Below are 17,094 nucleotides of genomic sequence, written 5' to 3'. Positions count from 1 at the left end.
TCATGACCATACATGATATGCCACCCACACAAAGACAATAGACACCACAAATCAAGACTGAATTTTCTTTTTAATTTTTAAAAGCCTTCAGTGGTCACTCTTCCCTAGACAGATCTTGGTAGCAAGAGGAATTAGCCTTGCAGACTCTACAGATCTCACGACTGTATCCAGGGAGAGAAAAGGGGAAACGACCCAGTACCAGTCAGCCGCTGCTCCAATGCTGTGAGGGGGGAGTAGAGGCAAACCCTGGTCATCAGTGGATCTGTAGTCCTTTTGTGCAAATGTCTGGCAGGGGTGACGTAGGGCCACTCCTCTGGGCACAGCTGTGGCAATGCCTGGATGGAGGTAGGGCCTGGGTAGTAGTGCCCTCAGAGTAAGAGACATGCAGCCTGTGGGCCTCAGCCTGGCCTAACCCTACTTCCAGGGACTCTGTCCCCAGAAACCACAAAGATGGCCAGTTTGTGGAGCTTTTCTCTGTCTAGATGCCTCCTCTCCCTGCTCCTCCTCCTCCAGCTGTCCTCCAGCTATGCAGGTAAGCACGCTAATTCTAGACCTACATAGACCTAAGAACAGAAAGGGGATTTCTGGGCTTACCTTTAATCATCCTCAAATGTCTGTATGAATTTCTTGTCTATACTTGGGTCTGCTGGCATGGTTTCTCTCCTTAGAAACCTTCCTGACTTCTTGTGGAATCAAATTCGGGGCCTGTGCAAGCTAAATTTCTCCCATTTATATGGTGCTGGGAATCAAACTCGGGGCTTTCAGTTCCCTAAAGTTCAAGCATTACTACTGAGCTCTATCCCTAGCCCTAGTGTTGGGTTTTCAAATGAAAAGGAGTTGCTGTCAGTTTTAAATGACAGAAAGTCTTCTGCACGTTACTGCAATGCCTGCTTGTGGGAAATCTCAGTGACTCTGCTGGTAATCAGTGAGGCAGTAAAGGTCCTCGCCTCTACGTTCAATGACCTGAACGATAAAATACAATAGCACAAATAAAATAAAGTTAATTTTTTAATATTTGAGTTATAGCATCCCATTAAGTTTGAGATCTTGCTCTGCAGAATCAGGCAGCAATAAATTTTTACACAGGATCCTGTTACCCAATTAGGAGGAGAAATAAAAGAAACAGAAACAGAGTTCTATCTCAGGGAGCCCTGTGATGGGTGGAGGCCTAGGCCATGCACCCCCCTAAAGACACCCTCGTATCCCTGGGAAGACGTTCAGAGCGGGGTCCAGAACTGGCATGAGCCTGAGGGTACGGATGATAAAGAAGGGTGAAGCAGCTGTCCCCAGGGTGCATGACTTCACAGTGGGTAGGGAACAAGGTGAGGACAGAGGGCTGGGAAGCACTTAGGAGCAGGTCACATTCCAAATGGAGGGAAAAGGCAGAGATGAACACAGATGGTAGAAAAGCAGAAGCCATGTTAAAACATTCTAACCTAGACATTCAGAACATGTCTTTAACTAGAGACTGCTTACTTTGTATATGTTCAAAGTTAAAAAAAAAAAAAAAAAAAAAAAAAAAAAAAAAAAAAAGGCCTGCTGAAGCTCTTGAATTCCATTTAAAACTCCTCAACCTGACATCACAGTCCCTGCAATCACAGCATTCAGGGATCAGAAAGTCAAGTCACCCTGAGCTACAGAGAACACTAAGGCCTGTTTGGGCTACAAAGACCATGACTCAAAAATGGGGAGGAGGCACTGAAGAGATGGGTCAGAAGTTAAGCATTCTTACTACTTTTGCAGAGGATCCAGGTTGGGTTCTCAGCACCAATACCTATGGGGAAGCGAATAACTACCTGTAACCCCAGTTCCAGAGGACCTTATCGCCTCTTCTGGATTCCAAGGGTAGCCACACAAAGGTGACATACATTCACCTACACTGGAACAGATACAAATCTTTGAAAAAAATTGATCGTCCTAAGCCAAGCATGGTAGTACATGCTCATAATTCTAGCACTTGAAAAGTTGCGACAGGAGGCTTGCCGGGAATTCAAGGCCAGCCTGAGCAAGACCCTCTCTCAAAATTGATACATAAGTACTGGAAAGGATGGCTCTTAGTAAAATGTATGTACTTCTCTTACAAAAGACTGGATTTTGTTACCAGCACTCACATTCATGGGGTGGCTCACAATACCCTGTAACTACAGATCCAGGGGAACAAATGAATGCCTCTGTCCTCTGAGGGCACCTGCACTCATGTGAGTGCTGATGTAAACACACACACACACACACAATAAATCACTGGGTATGGTGGTATACAGCTTTGATCTCAGCACTTGGAAGGCAGAGACAGGCAGATCTCTGAGTTCCAGGTAAGCCAAAGCTACATACATAGCAAAACCCTGTCTCAAGCATAAGTAAAATAAAAATTAAAAATTGAGTTTCCTCTTATTCTTTTTTGAAGTAGCTTTTCTATGATGAACTTATTACATCTGACTCTTGGTTTCTTTTCTTTGGTGTCTTGGACAGGACAATTCAGAGTGATAGGACCGGCACATCCCATCCGGGCTTTGGTTGGGGACCAAGCAGAACTGCCGTGCCGTGTATCTCCTGGGAAGAATGCCACGGGCATGGAGGTGGGGTGGTACCGCCCTCCGTTCTCTAGAGTGGTTCACCTCTACCGAAACGGCAAAGACCAAGACGCAGAGCAGGCACCTGAATATAGGGGACGCACAGAACTTCTGAAAGATAATATCGGTGAGGGAAAGGTTACCCTCAGGATCCAGAACGTGAGGTTTTCGGATGAAGGAGGCTTCACCTGCTTCTTCAGAGACCACTCTTACCAAGAGGAGGCAGCAATGGAGTTGAAAGTGGAAGGTGAGTCTGCCGGGGTAATATGCAGCGTGACCTGTTGAGTAGTTGACTTCTCGTTTAACCGGGGTAATATGCAGCGTGACCTGTTGAGTAGTTGACTTCTCGTTTAACTTCAGTCATTCGCTAAGGTCTCTCCATCCAAACATGTCAGCTCTGAGATCAGTCCCAGTGAACAGGGACTTCTATGCTGTGGCTGTTGGTTATTTTGTTATTTGAATTGGGAAAGAAACTGGGATCAAAGTCAATGTGTTCATGGATTGAGAAATCGACATTGGACAAAAGATGATATCTAAGCTAGACAAATGCTTTTGTACTTCAGTTTTTTTTATTTTGTTTTATTTGTTTTGTTTTACTTTGTTTTTTGCTTGCTTGCTTCTTTTGTTTTCCTTTAATGATGGCTTTTCAGTGTGTAGCCCTTGGCTGACCTGGAACTCATTATATAGACCAGATTGGCCTCAAACTCACAGTGATTCTCCCTTCTCTGCCTCCTAAGTGTTAAGAGCTGGGACTAAAGGCATGTGCCACCACAGCTAGCTTTGATATATATAACTTGGGCAATCCTCCAGCCACAGCCTCTGGTGTGCTGGGACTAAAAGCATGAGTCACCATGCTCGGCTTAAAGTGATTGTTTTAGAACCATACCAGATAGCTTGGGTGCTTCCCATGAGAACTTGATGAGTGACATAAGCAAGCCATAGAATATAGGGAACAAAAAGCATGTACCTGTGTTTGAGTGTGTATTTACATGCATGTATGCACACATTTATACATATATACTCAATATATGTGTATGTGTATATATGTGTGTGCATTATATGGCAGGAATATTGTGTGTGTGTGTGTGTGTGTGTGTGTGTGTGTGTGTATGACAGGGATAATTCAGTTAGTAGAGAGCATGCCTAGAATACAAGTAGACACTGGTTTAATCCCCAGCACTGCATAAACTGGTTTTAGGACCTGAATCCTGTAATCCCAACACTTAGAAGTTAAAGTCAGGAGGATGGGAAGTCAAACACCAGTCTATGTCATAGATGACTGTCTCAAACAAAACAAAACAAAAAAGAGGTTGGAGAAAAAAAAAGAGGTTGGAGAGATGGCTCAGTGGTTAAGAGCTTTTGCTGTTCTTGCAGAAGACCAGAGTTTGGTTCCCAGTACCCACATAACTCCAGCTCTGAGAGATAGGATACCTTCTTTTGGCCTCCAAAGGCACCCATACACACATACACACATTAATAAATAAAATAAAAATTAAACACACACATGGGTATATGTAATTTTCACATAATTGCTTCAGTTTCATGACTTTATTTTCAGTCTGCTTTGTGTGGCAGCTGATTTTGGAGTTATTTATTATTTATCTTGCCTTAGAGTGGTTGAAGTGTGGATAGGGAAATAGAGCTTTGAAAGTTGAAGAACAAGAGTATTCTAAGTGCTGAGCCTCTGGTCCTTTCCCTTCCTCCTCACCACCTGCGGCATGAATATCAGACAATCCATCATTTTTGTGTCTGAGGTGGGGGTGAGTGTTGCCAGGCTGAGACCAGAAGATGCATTGTACGCCCAGTAACAAAGCGCTATTTCTAGAGACAGCTTGCAGGGACATGAAAATAGCTGTGTGCCGCAGAATGTTCTTCAGACAGTTGTTTTTGCTGGGAAATTTTTACTCACAAAGAAGTGGGGAGTCAGAACGTCAGCATACAGATTTTCCCTCATCCTGCTCAACAAATTCCCAGTTCATCTGCCAACTCCAGCACACTCACTGGGCCCAGCACATTTCAAGAAAGAAAGATGGAGAGGGGCAGAACACACACGGAACACTTTGTCTCAAGAGAGAATGCTTTTCTTGGAGGGGTTTCCACATTCCAAATCCCTCCAGAGAGAGAAGAAGGACTGGAGTTCCATTCACAGCACTGAATAGAATTTGGGAAGCAGCACAGGCCTGCAATCCCAGAATTTGGGAGCTAGAGGCTGGAGAGCAAGGAGACATCAAAAACAGATTTACCCTGTTTTAAAAACAAAGCAAAATCAATGTCCACATTATCCCCTCTCTAGAGACAAGCCCGCTGTACAATCAAAAATAAGGCCAACCTTGTTTTTCCATTGTGTTGGTTTGTTTTTGTTTTGAGACAGGTCTTGCAGGTTGGCCTCAGGCTCCTGAATGCTGAATTACAGGCTTGTGGAACCATGCCTGGTTGTGTCAGCATTTTATGTAGCTGGACTTTTTCATCAAGGACTGCTGGCTCCCCAATAATGACCTAGAAACATATTATTAATTATGAAAGCTCAGCTGGTAGCTTAGGCTTATTACTAACTAGCTCTTACAACTTAGATTAACCCATTTTAATCAAACTATTTTTTGGCTTGTGGCTTTATTACCTTTACTCTGTACTTTCCTTGCTGTTTTTTCTCCATCCGACTTATGCTTCTACCCTTCTTCTTCCCTGTGTCCTCTGTGCCTAGAAATCCTGCCTAGCTATTGGCCATTTAGCTTTTTATTAAACCAATCTGAGTGACAAATCTTCATGGTATACAGAAAGATTATTCTACATTTTCCAATTTTTGTCTAAATAAAAAGGAAATGTTTTAACTCTAACATAGTAAAACTATATACAATAAGAACAATTATCAAGTTTTATCTAAATAGAAAGATCTCATTGTGTATACTTTTGAATTAGGCTTAAAACTCTCTTATTTAAACAAAAAGGAGAGGTGCTGTAGGAAATCCTACAGCCAGTAACTCTTAAGTTACCCGCCCACTGGGGCATGGCCTCTTATACTGCTTATGCTGATATAAAATGTGTGTCCAGCCTCTTTTCCAGCTGCAGGATTTGGTTGCTGTTCTCTGTTACAGCAGAGGATATTGATTTGTGAGTCTACCCCTAAATAAATAACCCTCAATTCTGAGCTAGTGTGGGATTTCTTTTAAGCATCCATCTTCAAAAAGGTATTAACTTTAACAAGTGAAACAATAAAAACAATTATCAAGTAAAACTTACAATATCCAGTCCATTTATATTTGATAAATTTAGAGAAAATACTCAATTATCTATCTTTTCTTGATGAGTCCAAAGTTTTGTACCTAATTAACTTTCTTAAAAAAATATTTTATGGTTTATTTAACTTTATTTTATGTGCATTGGTGTGAATGTGTCAGATCCCCTGCAACTGGATCTTCAGACAGTTGTGAGCTGCCATGTGGGTGCTGGGAATTGAACCCAGGTCTTCTGGAAGAGCAGTCAGTGCTCTTAACCACCGAGTCATCTCTCCAGCCCCCTAATTTACTTTCTATCATAACTAAGGAAAACTATAACTATCTGATCTTCAATTCCATCGAAGACCCCAGAAGGATATACTATTACCTGAGTAAACAGGAAGTGCAGAGCAAACCACTTGCAACACTAAGAAATGACGGAGATATTTGACTGCCTGGGGAGCCACTCTGCAATGTTGGGGTATCAATCTTCAGTCTACAGGCCTAGAATATCTGGTAGCTTTTTCTGTGAAGCAAGAATTTTGGAGGACTATGTCACCTTGTTTTGGCAAAGTTTAGCAGTCACTTTCCTGCAGACTTTTCTATGAAGCAGGAATTTTGAAGGACTTTACCTTATCTTGGCAAAGCTCAGCAATCTTTTCCTTTGTGTCCTGATTGTCCAGTTTGCACAGCGTACTATAAGCAGTCAAGACAAGGGAAGTTTCTCGTCCAAATGGCTAGTTTTACCACAGTGAAAGCAAACTCCATATGGAGTTCCTTCAATACCCATCATCTTCTCTGCAGATTCTGCCAGGAACAGACATGTCTCATTGTCATGAAAAGCCCTATGCTAATAAAACATTTTAAATGCCTTATTCTGTAGGTCTTTGAAGTGTTTGAAGACCATCTATCTATTAAAATATATTTGTTTGACCCTCAAAACATATCTAATATGACTACAAATTTGATTATTATAGGTGACTAATAACCTGTATTTCTTTATTATAGTTTGTAACAATAACGTTCAAGGATAAGAAATTGACATTACATTGTTAAATGAGCTTTATAGGTACAATAACTTAAACAAAGGTAGAAATGTATATACAGTATGCCTTTACAAAAATAACTTTAAATTTGTATTGGTATATAAAAATACCTTAGACAAGCATAGAAACATATACACAATATAACAAAAGAACATCAAATTTGTATCAATATACAAAAATCCTTACCAATGTAAAATATTTATGACTAGTAGTTGCTTTTTTAACAACCTGTGATCAACTCTTCTAAGCAATGATAAACATCCACAAACCAACAAATAACCAAAAACCATCCTTCCCAACTCTTGGGAATGTGGGTGTTGGGTTCTCTAGACTGCTTTTTGTTGTCTGGGGGCACTGGAATCTTTGAGAGAACCACAAGAAAATTAGGATAATGGTCAAGTCCTGGCTAGAATAGTCTGTGAGCAGCCAGCAGCCTTAAAGCTGATTTGGATACAGAACTCTGAGGAAACTGCAATAGAAACACTCTGAAAGGCTGAGTTACTTGGGTCATCTGTTTTCACTGGTGTCTAGTCCCTTGCTCTGAAAACACATAAACTTTAAAAGGTGATATACATATCTACATTAACACAAGTATGGCCTGTGCATTGTACACAAGCCAGTTGAAGATGATTTTTTTTTGTTTTATGTTTGAGCAGGTAAAAGGTATCTGTCAACTTTATAAGTCTGTTAGGTTTAATATAAACCTCTATCCATGCCTTATGAAAGAATGGCTTGTAATAATAAGTCATGAGGCTTCTGTAGCCAACAAGATTTAGCATGTCTCATCTCATCTCAGAGCTGTTCCCATGTGAAGAGATTAGTTTACATGTCACCTCTTCTGTAGTCTTTTTGGCTTTCTCCCCCATATCTGTAGCCAAGATTCTCAGGAGGTCTTCCCTGGTCAAATCTGATCTCTATTAATCTGAAAGTAATCCATGGCCTTTTGTTTCCACAGGAAACATAACCTCTCCCCCAACACAAGAAAAGCAACTGTTAAACTTTGCCAAGACATGGTAGGACAGTACTTCAAAAATTTCTGCTTCGCAAAATATCTGCCCAACATTCTAGTCCTCTAGGCTGAAGATGCTCCAGTGTTGCCAAGGAACCTTGAGTGACTGTCCAAACAGTCGCATGAAACTGCTTCTCTTGTATATTTTAGTTTTGGAAGTTGCTTGCTTTGCACTTCCTATTTACTCAGGAAATGTTATATCCTTCTGGGGTCTTTGTTGGAGTTAAAGACTGGATAGTCACGTTATAGTTTTCCTTAGTTATGATAGAAGGTAAATTAGGTCAGAGCTTTGGATTCAACAAGATCGAGTAAATAATTTGGAGTAAATATTTTCTCCAAATATGCCAAATACAAATGGACTGGACATTGTAAATGTAATTCTTACCTGATAATTGCTCTTATTGTTTATAGTTTTATTATGTTAGAATTAAAACCTTTCCTTTTATTTACCAAAAAGGGGTAAGTGTGAAATAATCTCTTTGTACACTGTAAAGACTTGTCACTCAGATTAGTTTAATAAAAAGGTGAGCGGCCAATAACGAAGCAGGATTTTCAGGACAGCAAAAACACTGGGAAGAAGAGGGGCAGAAATGTGAAGAGTCATGAGACAGAGACATATGAGACAAGAAAGTAGCATGAGCAATGTACAGTAAAGGTAATAAAGCCACAAGGCAGAAAGTAAATTAATAAAAAGATTAATTTAAGTTATAAAAGCTAGTTAGAAACAAGCCTAAGCTATCAACCAAGCTTTCATAATTAATAAGTCTCCATGTTGTGATTTGAGAGCTGGCCAGAGGAACAGAAAAATCTACCTACAATTTTGTAAATCATAAGGTTGATTCCCTTATTCAACCCACATTACTGCAGCACGGTCTCTGAATAGGGTGCTGTGGAAGCAAGCTGGGTGATACTCATTCTGCCTTTCAGATCCCTTCTACTGGATCAACCCTGGAGTCCTGGTGCTGATGGCACTTCTGCCTGCACTTCTCCTGCAGATCTCTGTGGGCATTGTCTTCCTCTTTCTGCAGCACAGACTCAGAGGTATGGGCAGTGGTTGGGTCTGTCGGGATCCTTTCCTGGCCTTCAGGGATAGGTCATCTTTAAGACTTCTGAGTTCAGAACTACATAACAAGTTTTACTGAACCCTTTCAAAGAGGACCTTGCATTTACCTGGGAAATAAGACTGACGTGTAACAACCTCATAGCGGAGGAAGAAATTGAGTCCACGGGTGGTTCAGTGACTTGCTCAAATGGCATGTTACAGGCAGTAGAACTCAGCCCTCCACAGACCTTAGCAGCATCATGAAACCAGGCGAGTAGTCTCTTCAAAGTCAGCCAGATCAAAAATACTAGACAATAAAAAAATAAATCTTAAGGGCTGGAGGGGGCTCAGTGTTAAGAGCAATTGTTCCTCTTCTAGAGGACTCAATACCCACACCAGAGAGCTCACAACCATCTGCAACTCTAACTCCATGGAATCTAACGTCCCTGGCCTCCCCAGGCACCTGCACTCATGTACAGATACCCACATGCAAACATACACAACTACACATAATTTAAAATAAAATAAAATTTTAAACTTTCAAATTTATTATTATTTGTGTGTACTTGCTTGTCTTATGTGCACACATGTATAGGTGTTCTAAGAGGGAGAAGGTGTCAGAGTCCCTGGGACTGGAATTATAGGTGGCTGTAAGATGCTCTATGCGGGTGCTAGGATCTGGATCCTGGGTCCTCTGCAAGAGCTGCGAGCATTCTTAACCCTTGAGCCATGTCTCCCTCCCAGCCACTACTTCACATTTTAATAAGAATTTCGAAATGAAACTCTTTGCCATATAGATTAGAGTGTACTGAAAAAAGTGTTTCCTCTGTCTCTTACATTAAACTGTGGACACAAGTTCAGCGGTTGATGAAGTTTTCTTTTGTGTCCGGAAACTCCAGGCAGAGTCTTCTTAGACTGTGTCCTTCCCAGTACCACAGCATAAGGTCTCGTGTTTCCACCTCCTCCTGTTATTAAGAGGATATGACAGCAAAGAGGGTTTGGGCCATGAGAGGAGACAGGTATCAGATCAGCAATGGTCCTGCACAAAGACAAGTGCTCCTCACTGTTCTGTGTCCCAAACCCCACAGTGAGATCTTTTTCTCACCTCAAAACCATCTCAAATGTTTGGTTACTTGTTCCTTGGCAAGGAAAAGGCCCTCTGCCATCATGGCTGAATAGAACAGGAAGACAGAGCTAGGCAGTCTAGGATCCAACTCTACTGTAGAGACCAAACTGTGAGGAAAATTCTTAGGTTCTTTAAGTCTCCGAGTAGGGATAGTGTTTCCCCTCTTAAACTGTGGGATGCGTACAAGAGGATGAGGTCATGGGAAGCACCTGAGGTAGATGCAATCATAAAGTAGTATCTCATTAATAACTCATTAATAACTCATAAAGTAGTTATTCATTCAAGTGGGGTTTGGCTTTATATTTACAATATGATGATCTACTTGGCCATGTAAACTGAGCAAGGAATAATAGAAGAAGTAACTTATGATATAGAGCTGAAAAGACAGCTCAGGGGCTAAAAGTCTGTACTGCTCTTAAAGAAGACAAAAGTGGCATCCTCAGCACTCTATGTCAGGTAGCTCAGAACTGCTCATAACTTTAGGAGATCTGACCTTTTCTGGATTCCAGGGGCAGACATACTCATGTGTATGCTAGTGTGCATGTGTGTATAAACACACACACACACACACACACACACACACACACCTCAAAGAGAGAGAGAGAATTTAAAATAAAATTAGAAAAAATCCATTACGTGGTTTGAGTATTGCTGGATCTTGACAAATAGTCCTGAAGACTTCTGCATTCTTTCTTTTTTAATAATTTAATTTATTTATTATGTATACGGTGTTCTGCCTGCATATATCCCTGAAGGCCAGAAGAGGGCACCAAGTCCCATTACAGATGGCTGTGAGCCATCATGTGGTTGCTGGGAATTGAACTCAGGACCTCTGGAAGAGCAGCCAGTGCTCTTAACCACTGAGCCATTGCTCCAGCCTGACTTCTGCATTCTTAAAAGCTTTTTTGGAGGTTCTAGCTATGAAGTGCAGTTGTTTGTATACCTTTAGCCAAAGAATAGCAGGCCCTGCTCTTCTAGAAGATCATTCTCTCTAACAGAACAAGTGTTTTGGGGAGGGACACATATGGGGCTGTAAGGAAAGAAAAGAAGGGAACACTCACCTAGCCAGCTGGATCAAAATAATCAACTGTGGCAATCACTGGGGTGACAGACAGCACAGCCAGACTGCCCTCACATCCATACATCCAGGATCTTTTTTTCTTTATTTTGTCATTTAATTCAGACAACACCTACAGAAAGAGCCTGAATACTTGATTCTAAACCGTGAGCTCTTCCCACTCCCCAAAGACTCCCCCAAGATGTCAAGGAGGTGTCCGCACAGAGGTCCAAGGTGCTAGGTACAGAAGGGTCCTCACACAGTAGCAGACCAGGAACTAAAACATTGCCTTTTTCTTTTCTAGGAAAACTTCGAGCAGAAGTTGGTGAGTTCCAGGCACCCTCCCTCCCCAATTCCTCCTGTCTAGTCTTTTAGTTTAACCAAAATGCCCCTTTCTTCAGAACATTTCTGCCTCACCACCAGGGCTTTGTGCTCCCTTCAGTTGGGAACATCAATATTTAAAACTATAAGCAGCTGAAAATTAGAAACCTTATTGGTTCACCAATAACATTGAGTTCAGTGTGTGCAGACATAACATCCCATAGCTTGCTTTATATTTTACTTTTTTATTTTATTTTATTTTATTAACCAGCTTTAAATGATTGAAATAGATCCAGGGCAAGGATCCCCGTTTCTGTACCCAACTGAATCACTGTCATCTGTTCCTCTTTCAGAGAACCTCCATCGGACTTTTGGTAAGTTCAGACATCTCCCAGCACCCCCAGGGCACTGTGGGATTTCACTTGCAGCCTGGGGAACTAGGACCAGTGGCTCTTTGTGGGGTCACTCCACCTTTTCTCTTTACATTTAAAACCTGCAGGAATATAGCAAAAACTTATGTTCCACATTCTAGTGAGAGGTACTACACTAAATTCTACAAATGCAAACTTCTTATACACATTTTTTTCCATCCTGTGAATTATAAAATGTAGGTAAACAGATCCTTTTCACATAAACTTGATTGCCTAGTGGAAAAAAAATCTACTTGGACAAGACAGAACTACTGGAGGTAAAGCCGTGGCTCAGTGGTTGAGAGCACTTGCTGCTCCTCTAGAGGATCTAAGATCTATTTCCTGACGCACAGTAGACATCTGTACATACAATACATACACACATAAATAAGAAAAAATTGTAAAACATGGTGTTACTATGCAACCCTGGCTAACCTAAAATTCACTATGTGGATCAGGTTGGCCTTGAACTCATGGAGATCTGCCTGCCTCTGCCTCCCCCCCCCCAGTACAGGGTTAAAGACATGTGCTGTCATACCCAGAAAATTATATTTTTTAAGTCATCTACTATACTTAAATGGCAAAGTTAGTTTTCACGAGTACAACCTGAGCACGTGGTTCATCAGAGAAGGCTTCTCTGAGGACAAAGTAAAGCTGCAGTGGTACCTTCCCTTTTTTGAGTAAGGATCCCATATGGCTCAGGTTGGCCTCATGACCTTGGGTTTCTGATCCCTCTGTCTTCACCTCCCAAGTGCTGGGAAATGTATATGCAACCATGCACGCACCAACTAGAATATTAACCCTCCAATAATCATCTTTGCATTTTCTTTACTTCAGATTGCACAGTCCCTAAGGACAGAGTCAACAAAAGAATACCCACATGTTTGTTGAATAAATTCTATACAAATTAGAAAATAGAATTAAGGGGAGCACAGAAAATTTCTCCTCTGAGCAATCTTCCTGAGCAGCCTTTCTTTCTAAAGCCAAGACTAACCCTGTTCAGTTCCCCCTGGTACCTGGCACTGGGCTGGTGTGTGTATGTCACACATGCAGTCTTTGATCACCCAAAAAGAAATATAATATTTTTAGTGTTGGGAGGCACGGTAGGGGGTAAATGACTGAGTGTGAACAAGTGCTCACATGGAGGTCAGAGAACAATCTGTAGGACTTGGTTCTTTCTTCTATCATGCTGGTTCTGGGGATCAAACTCAGGTCTGCAGGCTTAGCAGTAAGTACCTTTACCAACTAAGCCATCCCTGTAAATGGAGATGGCGTTTCATTTTCCCAGCTGTCCAGACCCGAATAGTCACATAGAAACTATATTAATTACTACACTGTTTGGCCAATAGCTGAGGCATATTCCTAGTTAGCTCTTACATCTTAAATTAATCCATTTCTATTATTTTATATTTTACCACGAGGCTCATAGTTTGTTATTCACATCTTGCTTTTTGGGCAGCTACATCTGCCTGACTCCACCTTCTTTTTCTCTGTATTCAGTCCGGCTTTCCCACCTAATTATATTCTGCCCTGCCATAGGCCAAAGTGCTTCTTTATCAACCAATGGTAATGAAACATATTCATAGCATAGAGGGGGCATCCCATGTCACATCCCACTGACCCTATTCACTTATTCTGAGACAGACTCTCATGTATTTCAGGCTGGCCTCAAACTTGCTATGTAGCCAAAGATTACCTTGAATTTTGATCCCCCTGCCTTTATGTCCTATATTCTAGGATCATAGGTATAAACCAGCATGCCTAATTTGTGCTGTGCTGAGGATGGAACTCAGAGTTCTGTGCATTATAGGCAAGTTATAAGAATTTACTCTACAAACCGAGCTACATTCCCAGCCCCCAGGATTTTACTTATAAGAGTTGAGTGACTAAATTCTTAACCATTTTTTATATCTTGAAATCATAAATACAGTCAGTACTAATACTGTGTGTTTCTGGTAACTGATCCTAAGGGTCTCAATGTGTAAGATAAGCACTCATCCCTAGCCTGTTGCTTGTATTTTTACTATAAGAAAACCTTAGGGGCAGTGGTGGCGCACGCCTTTAATCCCAGCACTCGGGAGGCAGAGGCAGGCGGATCTCTGTGAGTTCGAGGCCAACCTGGTCTACAAGAGCTAGTTCTAGGACAGGCTCCAAAGCTACAGAAGAAACCCTGTCTTGAAAAACCAAAAAAAAAAAAAAAAGATTAAAAAAAAAAGAAAACCTTAGGAATAGCCAGGTAGTGACCTGTAATCCCAGTACCCAGGAGGCTGAGGCAGGATTTCTCAAGTTCAAGAACAGCCAGGAATATATGGAAAAACACCCTATCTCCAAAAAAGCAAACAAACTTGCTAGGGGGGTTAGTGAGTTGCTGAATATGAACAATGTATGAAAGCTTCATGCAACCCATTGTTTTGAATGCTAAATGAAATCAGCTGAAAAGGAAAAGCTAAGTTCAATTAGAAGTTAATGAAAAGAAAGGCACAGTGCACCTCATCCAAATTCATGAACTCTATAGTTTGTCCCCAGAGTTCTTTAGTGTTTGGGGATTCGGGTTAAAAAGAGTGGGTGTGGCATAGAGGGAAAGAAACTCTGTTTTTCTCTACCGTTCAGATCCTCACTTCCTGAGGGTGCCCTGCTGGAAGGTAACACTGTTTGTTATTGTACCTGTTCTTGGACCCCTGGTTGCCTTGATCATCTGCTACAACTGGCTGCACCGAAGACTAGCAGGTGCAGTATCTGGGCAGCAAACAGGACCACTATGCAGCAGGGAACTCAGACAGACTAGAATGGGGAAAAGTGGAATCAAGTTTCTACATTCCAGGGCTGGGATTGCCTTCCTCCTGTGTCCCCATGCTCACCATCAGAATTCTCAGGAAAAAAAAAAAAAAAGCTGAGAATCAATGAGATGCATGTGTCCCTTAGTGGAAAGGGAGGGTTGTCTAGTGACGATATGAGGTGTGTTGATCACCCACCTACTCATTTCTCTTTGTTTGCAGGACAGTTTCTCGAAGAGCTAAGTAAGTTCTCCCCAACACTCCTCCCCATTCTTGAGACCAGTCTCAGTATACGCCTCTGAAACTGGCTGTGTAGACCAGCTTGATCTGGAACTTGGGCAATCCTCTTGCCTGTCTCCAGTTCTAGGATCATAGGCATGTGCCACCATTCCCAAACTTTCTCTACTCTCCTAAACCTAACAAAAAAGCCAGAGTAGGGAAGATGGTTCCTGAGGGATCATAATCCCAGGAAGGACTGGAAGGACTCCTCCTTGAAGGAAAGGGGAAGGGAACCCCTTGGCCAGAATCCCACTTCTACATTCTCCTCTAGTGTTTTCCATAATAGTTATCCTGAACCTCACTTCAAGACCAACCAGGAGGTGGGAGAGGCAGGGATAACATGACCCCTGAGGACTGTCTCCTAGGTTCAATGACATCATGAAAGAAACCACTGGCAGATTTTTTTTTTAACTTACTTGTCTTTCTTCTAGGAAACCCCTTTTGAGTGGTGGTGCCACTTTCTGGAATGAAGGGGAGCCTGGCAGGCCAAGAGACAGGTCGTTGGGGACGTCTCTCTTTAGCCTCTGAGCTACAGGCACTTTCCAATCTACATCTACAGAAATACCCTGGATTCCAAATAGAATTTGATTTCCCTTCTTCAACTATTTTCCTTTCCTCAGCTCCTTCCTTCCTCTAATTTTTGCCCCCCCCCCCACATCTTTTTGCTCCTGTCTCAGTCTTCCTCCAGGAAGTACCGCACAGCTAAGGGCAGGCAGTCTATCAGAGACACCTGTGTATCAGAGTAATGCAGGAGCGATTCTGTCAAACAGGATATCCAGCACCTCTACATTACAAACTACAGAACACCAGCTGAACAAATGGTGGATGGGAAGAGCAGCAGTAGATAGTAGGGGCAGGGACAGAAGAACTCACAACAAGAGACGGAGTATGACTATGGAGCCTGAACCCACCCTGCAGATGGGATCTAAAGCACTCTGAGAAAAACACCATCCTGCTTGGGCAGCCTGTGGAAAGGAGGACCTTGGGAGACAAGGGTTGAGAAATGGGTGTCCTGTCTTTTCCCTTCTGCTTCCCTTAGCGTCCTTTATACTCCCTGCCTCTATTTTCTCCCATCTTTATTCCTCTCAGAATATGCACTGTTTATTCAGCAATTACTACTTGATGGTCTACCAGACACAAACAAGCTAGGTGCTAATTAATAATACAAGTTTACTGTGCATACTTCTTTTCCTTTCCTTGTTGAGTCTTTTGTCACCCACTCAACCCTCCTATCCAAACTTCCTGAGCCAGAGGCCAGTCTTCAGAAAGTCCAAAATGCAAACATTAAGATGACCCTCTTCTTTTAGTCTTAAAAATTGTATTTATTTTGTGAGGCGGGGAGATATGTGGGAAGGGCATGGGTGAGGTGAGGAGGTCAGGGTGAGTGGCAAGCGCCTTGGCCCACTAAGCCATCTCACCAGCTCCACACAGGAATATATGGATTTATTTATGTTTCAGAAATTCTCGCTGCAAGCATAATTCACCTTGTCTTCCTAGATTTCATTTTTTTCCCAAGGACTCCTTTACTTTTGAAATATTTTCTAGCTTCAAGGGTGTCCGAGAGAAGCCCCAAGGAAAGACCAACAGCCACGTATGCAAAACAAGAACACATTATTAATTCTAATGTTGGGGTGGCACCTGGTGACCCCCAGATAAGATTAAAAAGCTCCTTTTAAATAGAGTTAGGGGAATTCCAGAGAGGAGGGATTAATCTGGGGGCTGGTTGGTAGAGGAAAGATTAGTCTGTGGGCTGAACAGTAGGAGGTTCTAGTGATTAGGGACCTTCAGGCAGCAGGCTAGGGAAAGCTATCTTTAATTATCTCCTGGGGGACACCTGTTGAGCCAGCAAAGGGGCTTTGAGGCCTGCTGAGTTAGCAGAAGGCTGTGGGCATCTGCTGATTGGTGTGGTTTTCCTGAAAAAAAAAAAAAAAAAAAAAAAACTGCCTATTTTTACTCTGTCACATTTTGGGGAACCAAAAACTAAAGCCTGGTCTCTGTCAGGCTACTAAGGGAGCCCAGTCTGGACCCCTACCTCAGCTGTCTCAAAGGGATCATCAAGAAAGCCAAGTGAATGACCAAGGAATTCCCAGCACTTAATGGGTCTGCCTGATTCTGTATAGCACCAGTGATGGAACAGGCTTTCCTTTTTCCTAAAGCAGATGTCACAGACAGGGCAACAGTAGATACCATGCTCCTTTTGGGTGTTCTCTTGGGAACCTACCACCACGGATGAGTGGAAGGACTCTCC

The 17,094-nt window shown here is 42.1% G+C and overlaps 1 protein-coding gene across 1 annotated transcript; it reads left to right on the top strand.

The window, feature by feature from the left end:
* The first annotated feature begins 432 nt into the window (after positions 1-432).
* On the top strand, positions 433-17,079 carry Mog (myelin oligodendrocyte glycoprotein). The gene is made up of 8 exons (XM_038343870.2): positions 433-532; positions 2,470-2,817; positions 8,765-8,878; positions 11,367-11,387; positions 11,737-11,757; positions 14,404-14,520; positions 14,790-14,810; positions 16,967-17,079. The coding sequence occupies exons 1-8, from the start codon at positions 451-453 to the stop codon at positions 17,077-17,079; spliced, it is 837 nt and encodes a 278-aa protein (XP_038199798.2). The 5' UTR covers positions 433-450.
* The last annotated feature ends 15 nt before the right edge of the window (positions 17,080-17,094 follow it).

The sequence above is a fragment of the Arvicola amphibius genome, chromosome 9 (genome assembly GCF_903992535.2).
Source record: "Arvicola amphibius chromosome 9, mArvAmp1.2, whole genome shotgun sequence".
Classification (NCBI taxonomy): Eukaryota; Metazoa; Chordata; class Mammalia; order Rodentia; family Cricetidae; genus Arvicola; species Arvicola amphibius.
Note: the sequence above shows the minus strand (reverse complement) of the source record. Positions and strands in the feature narration are given on the sequence as shown.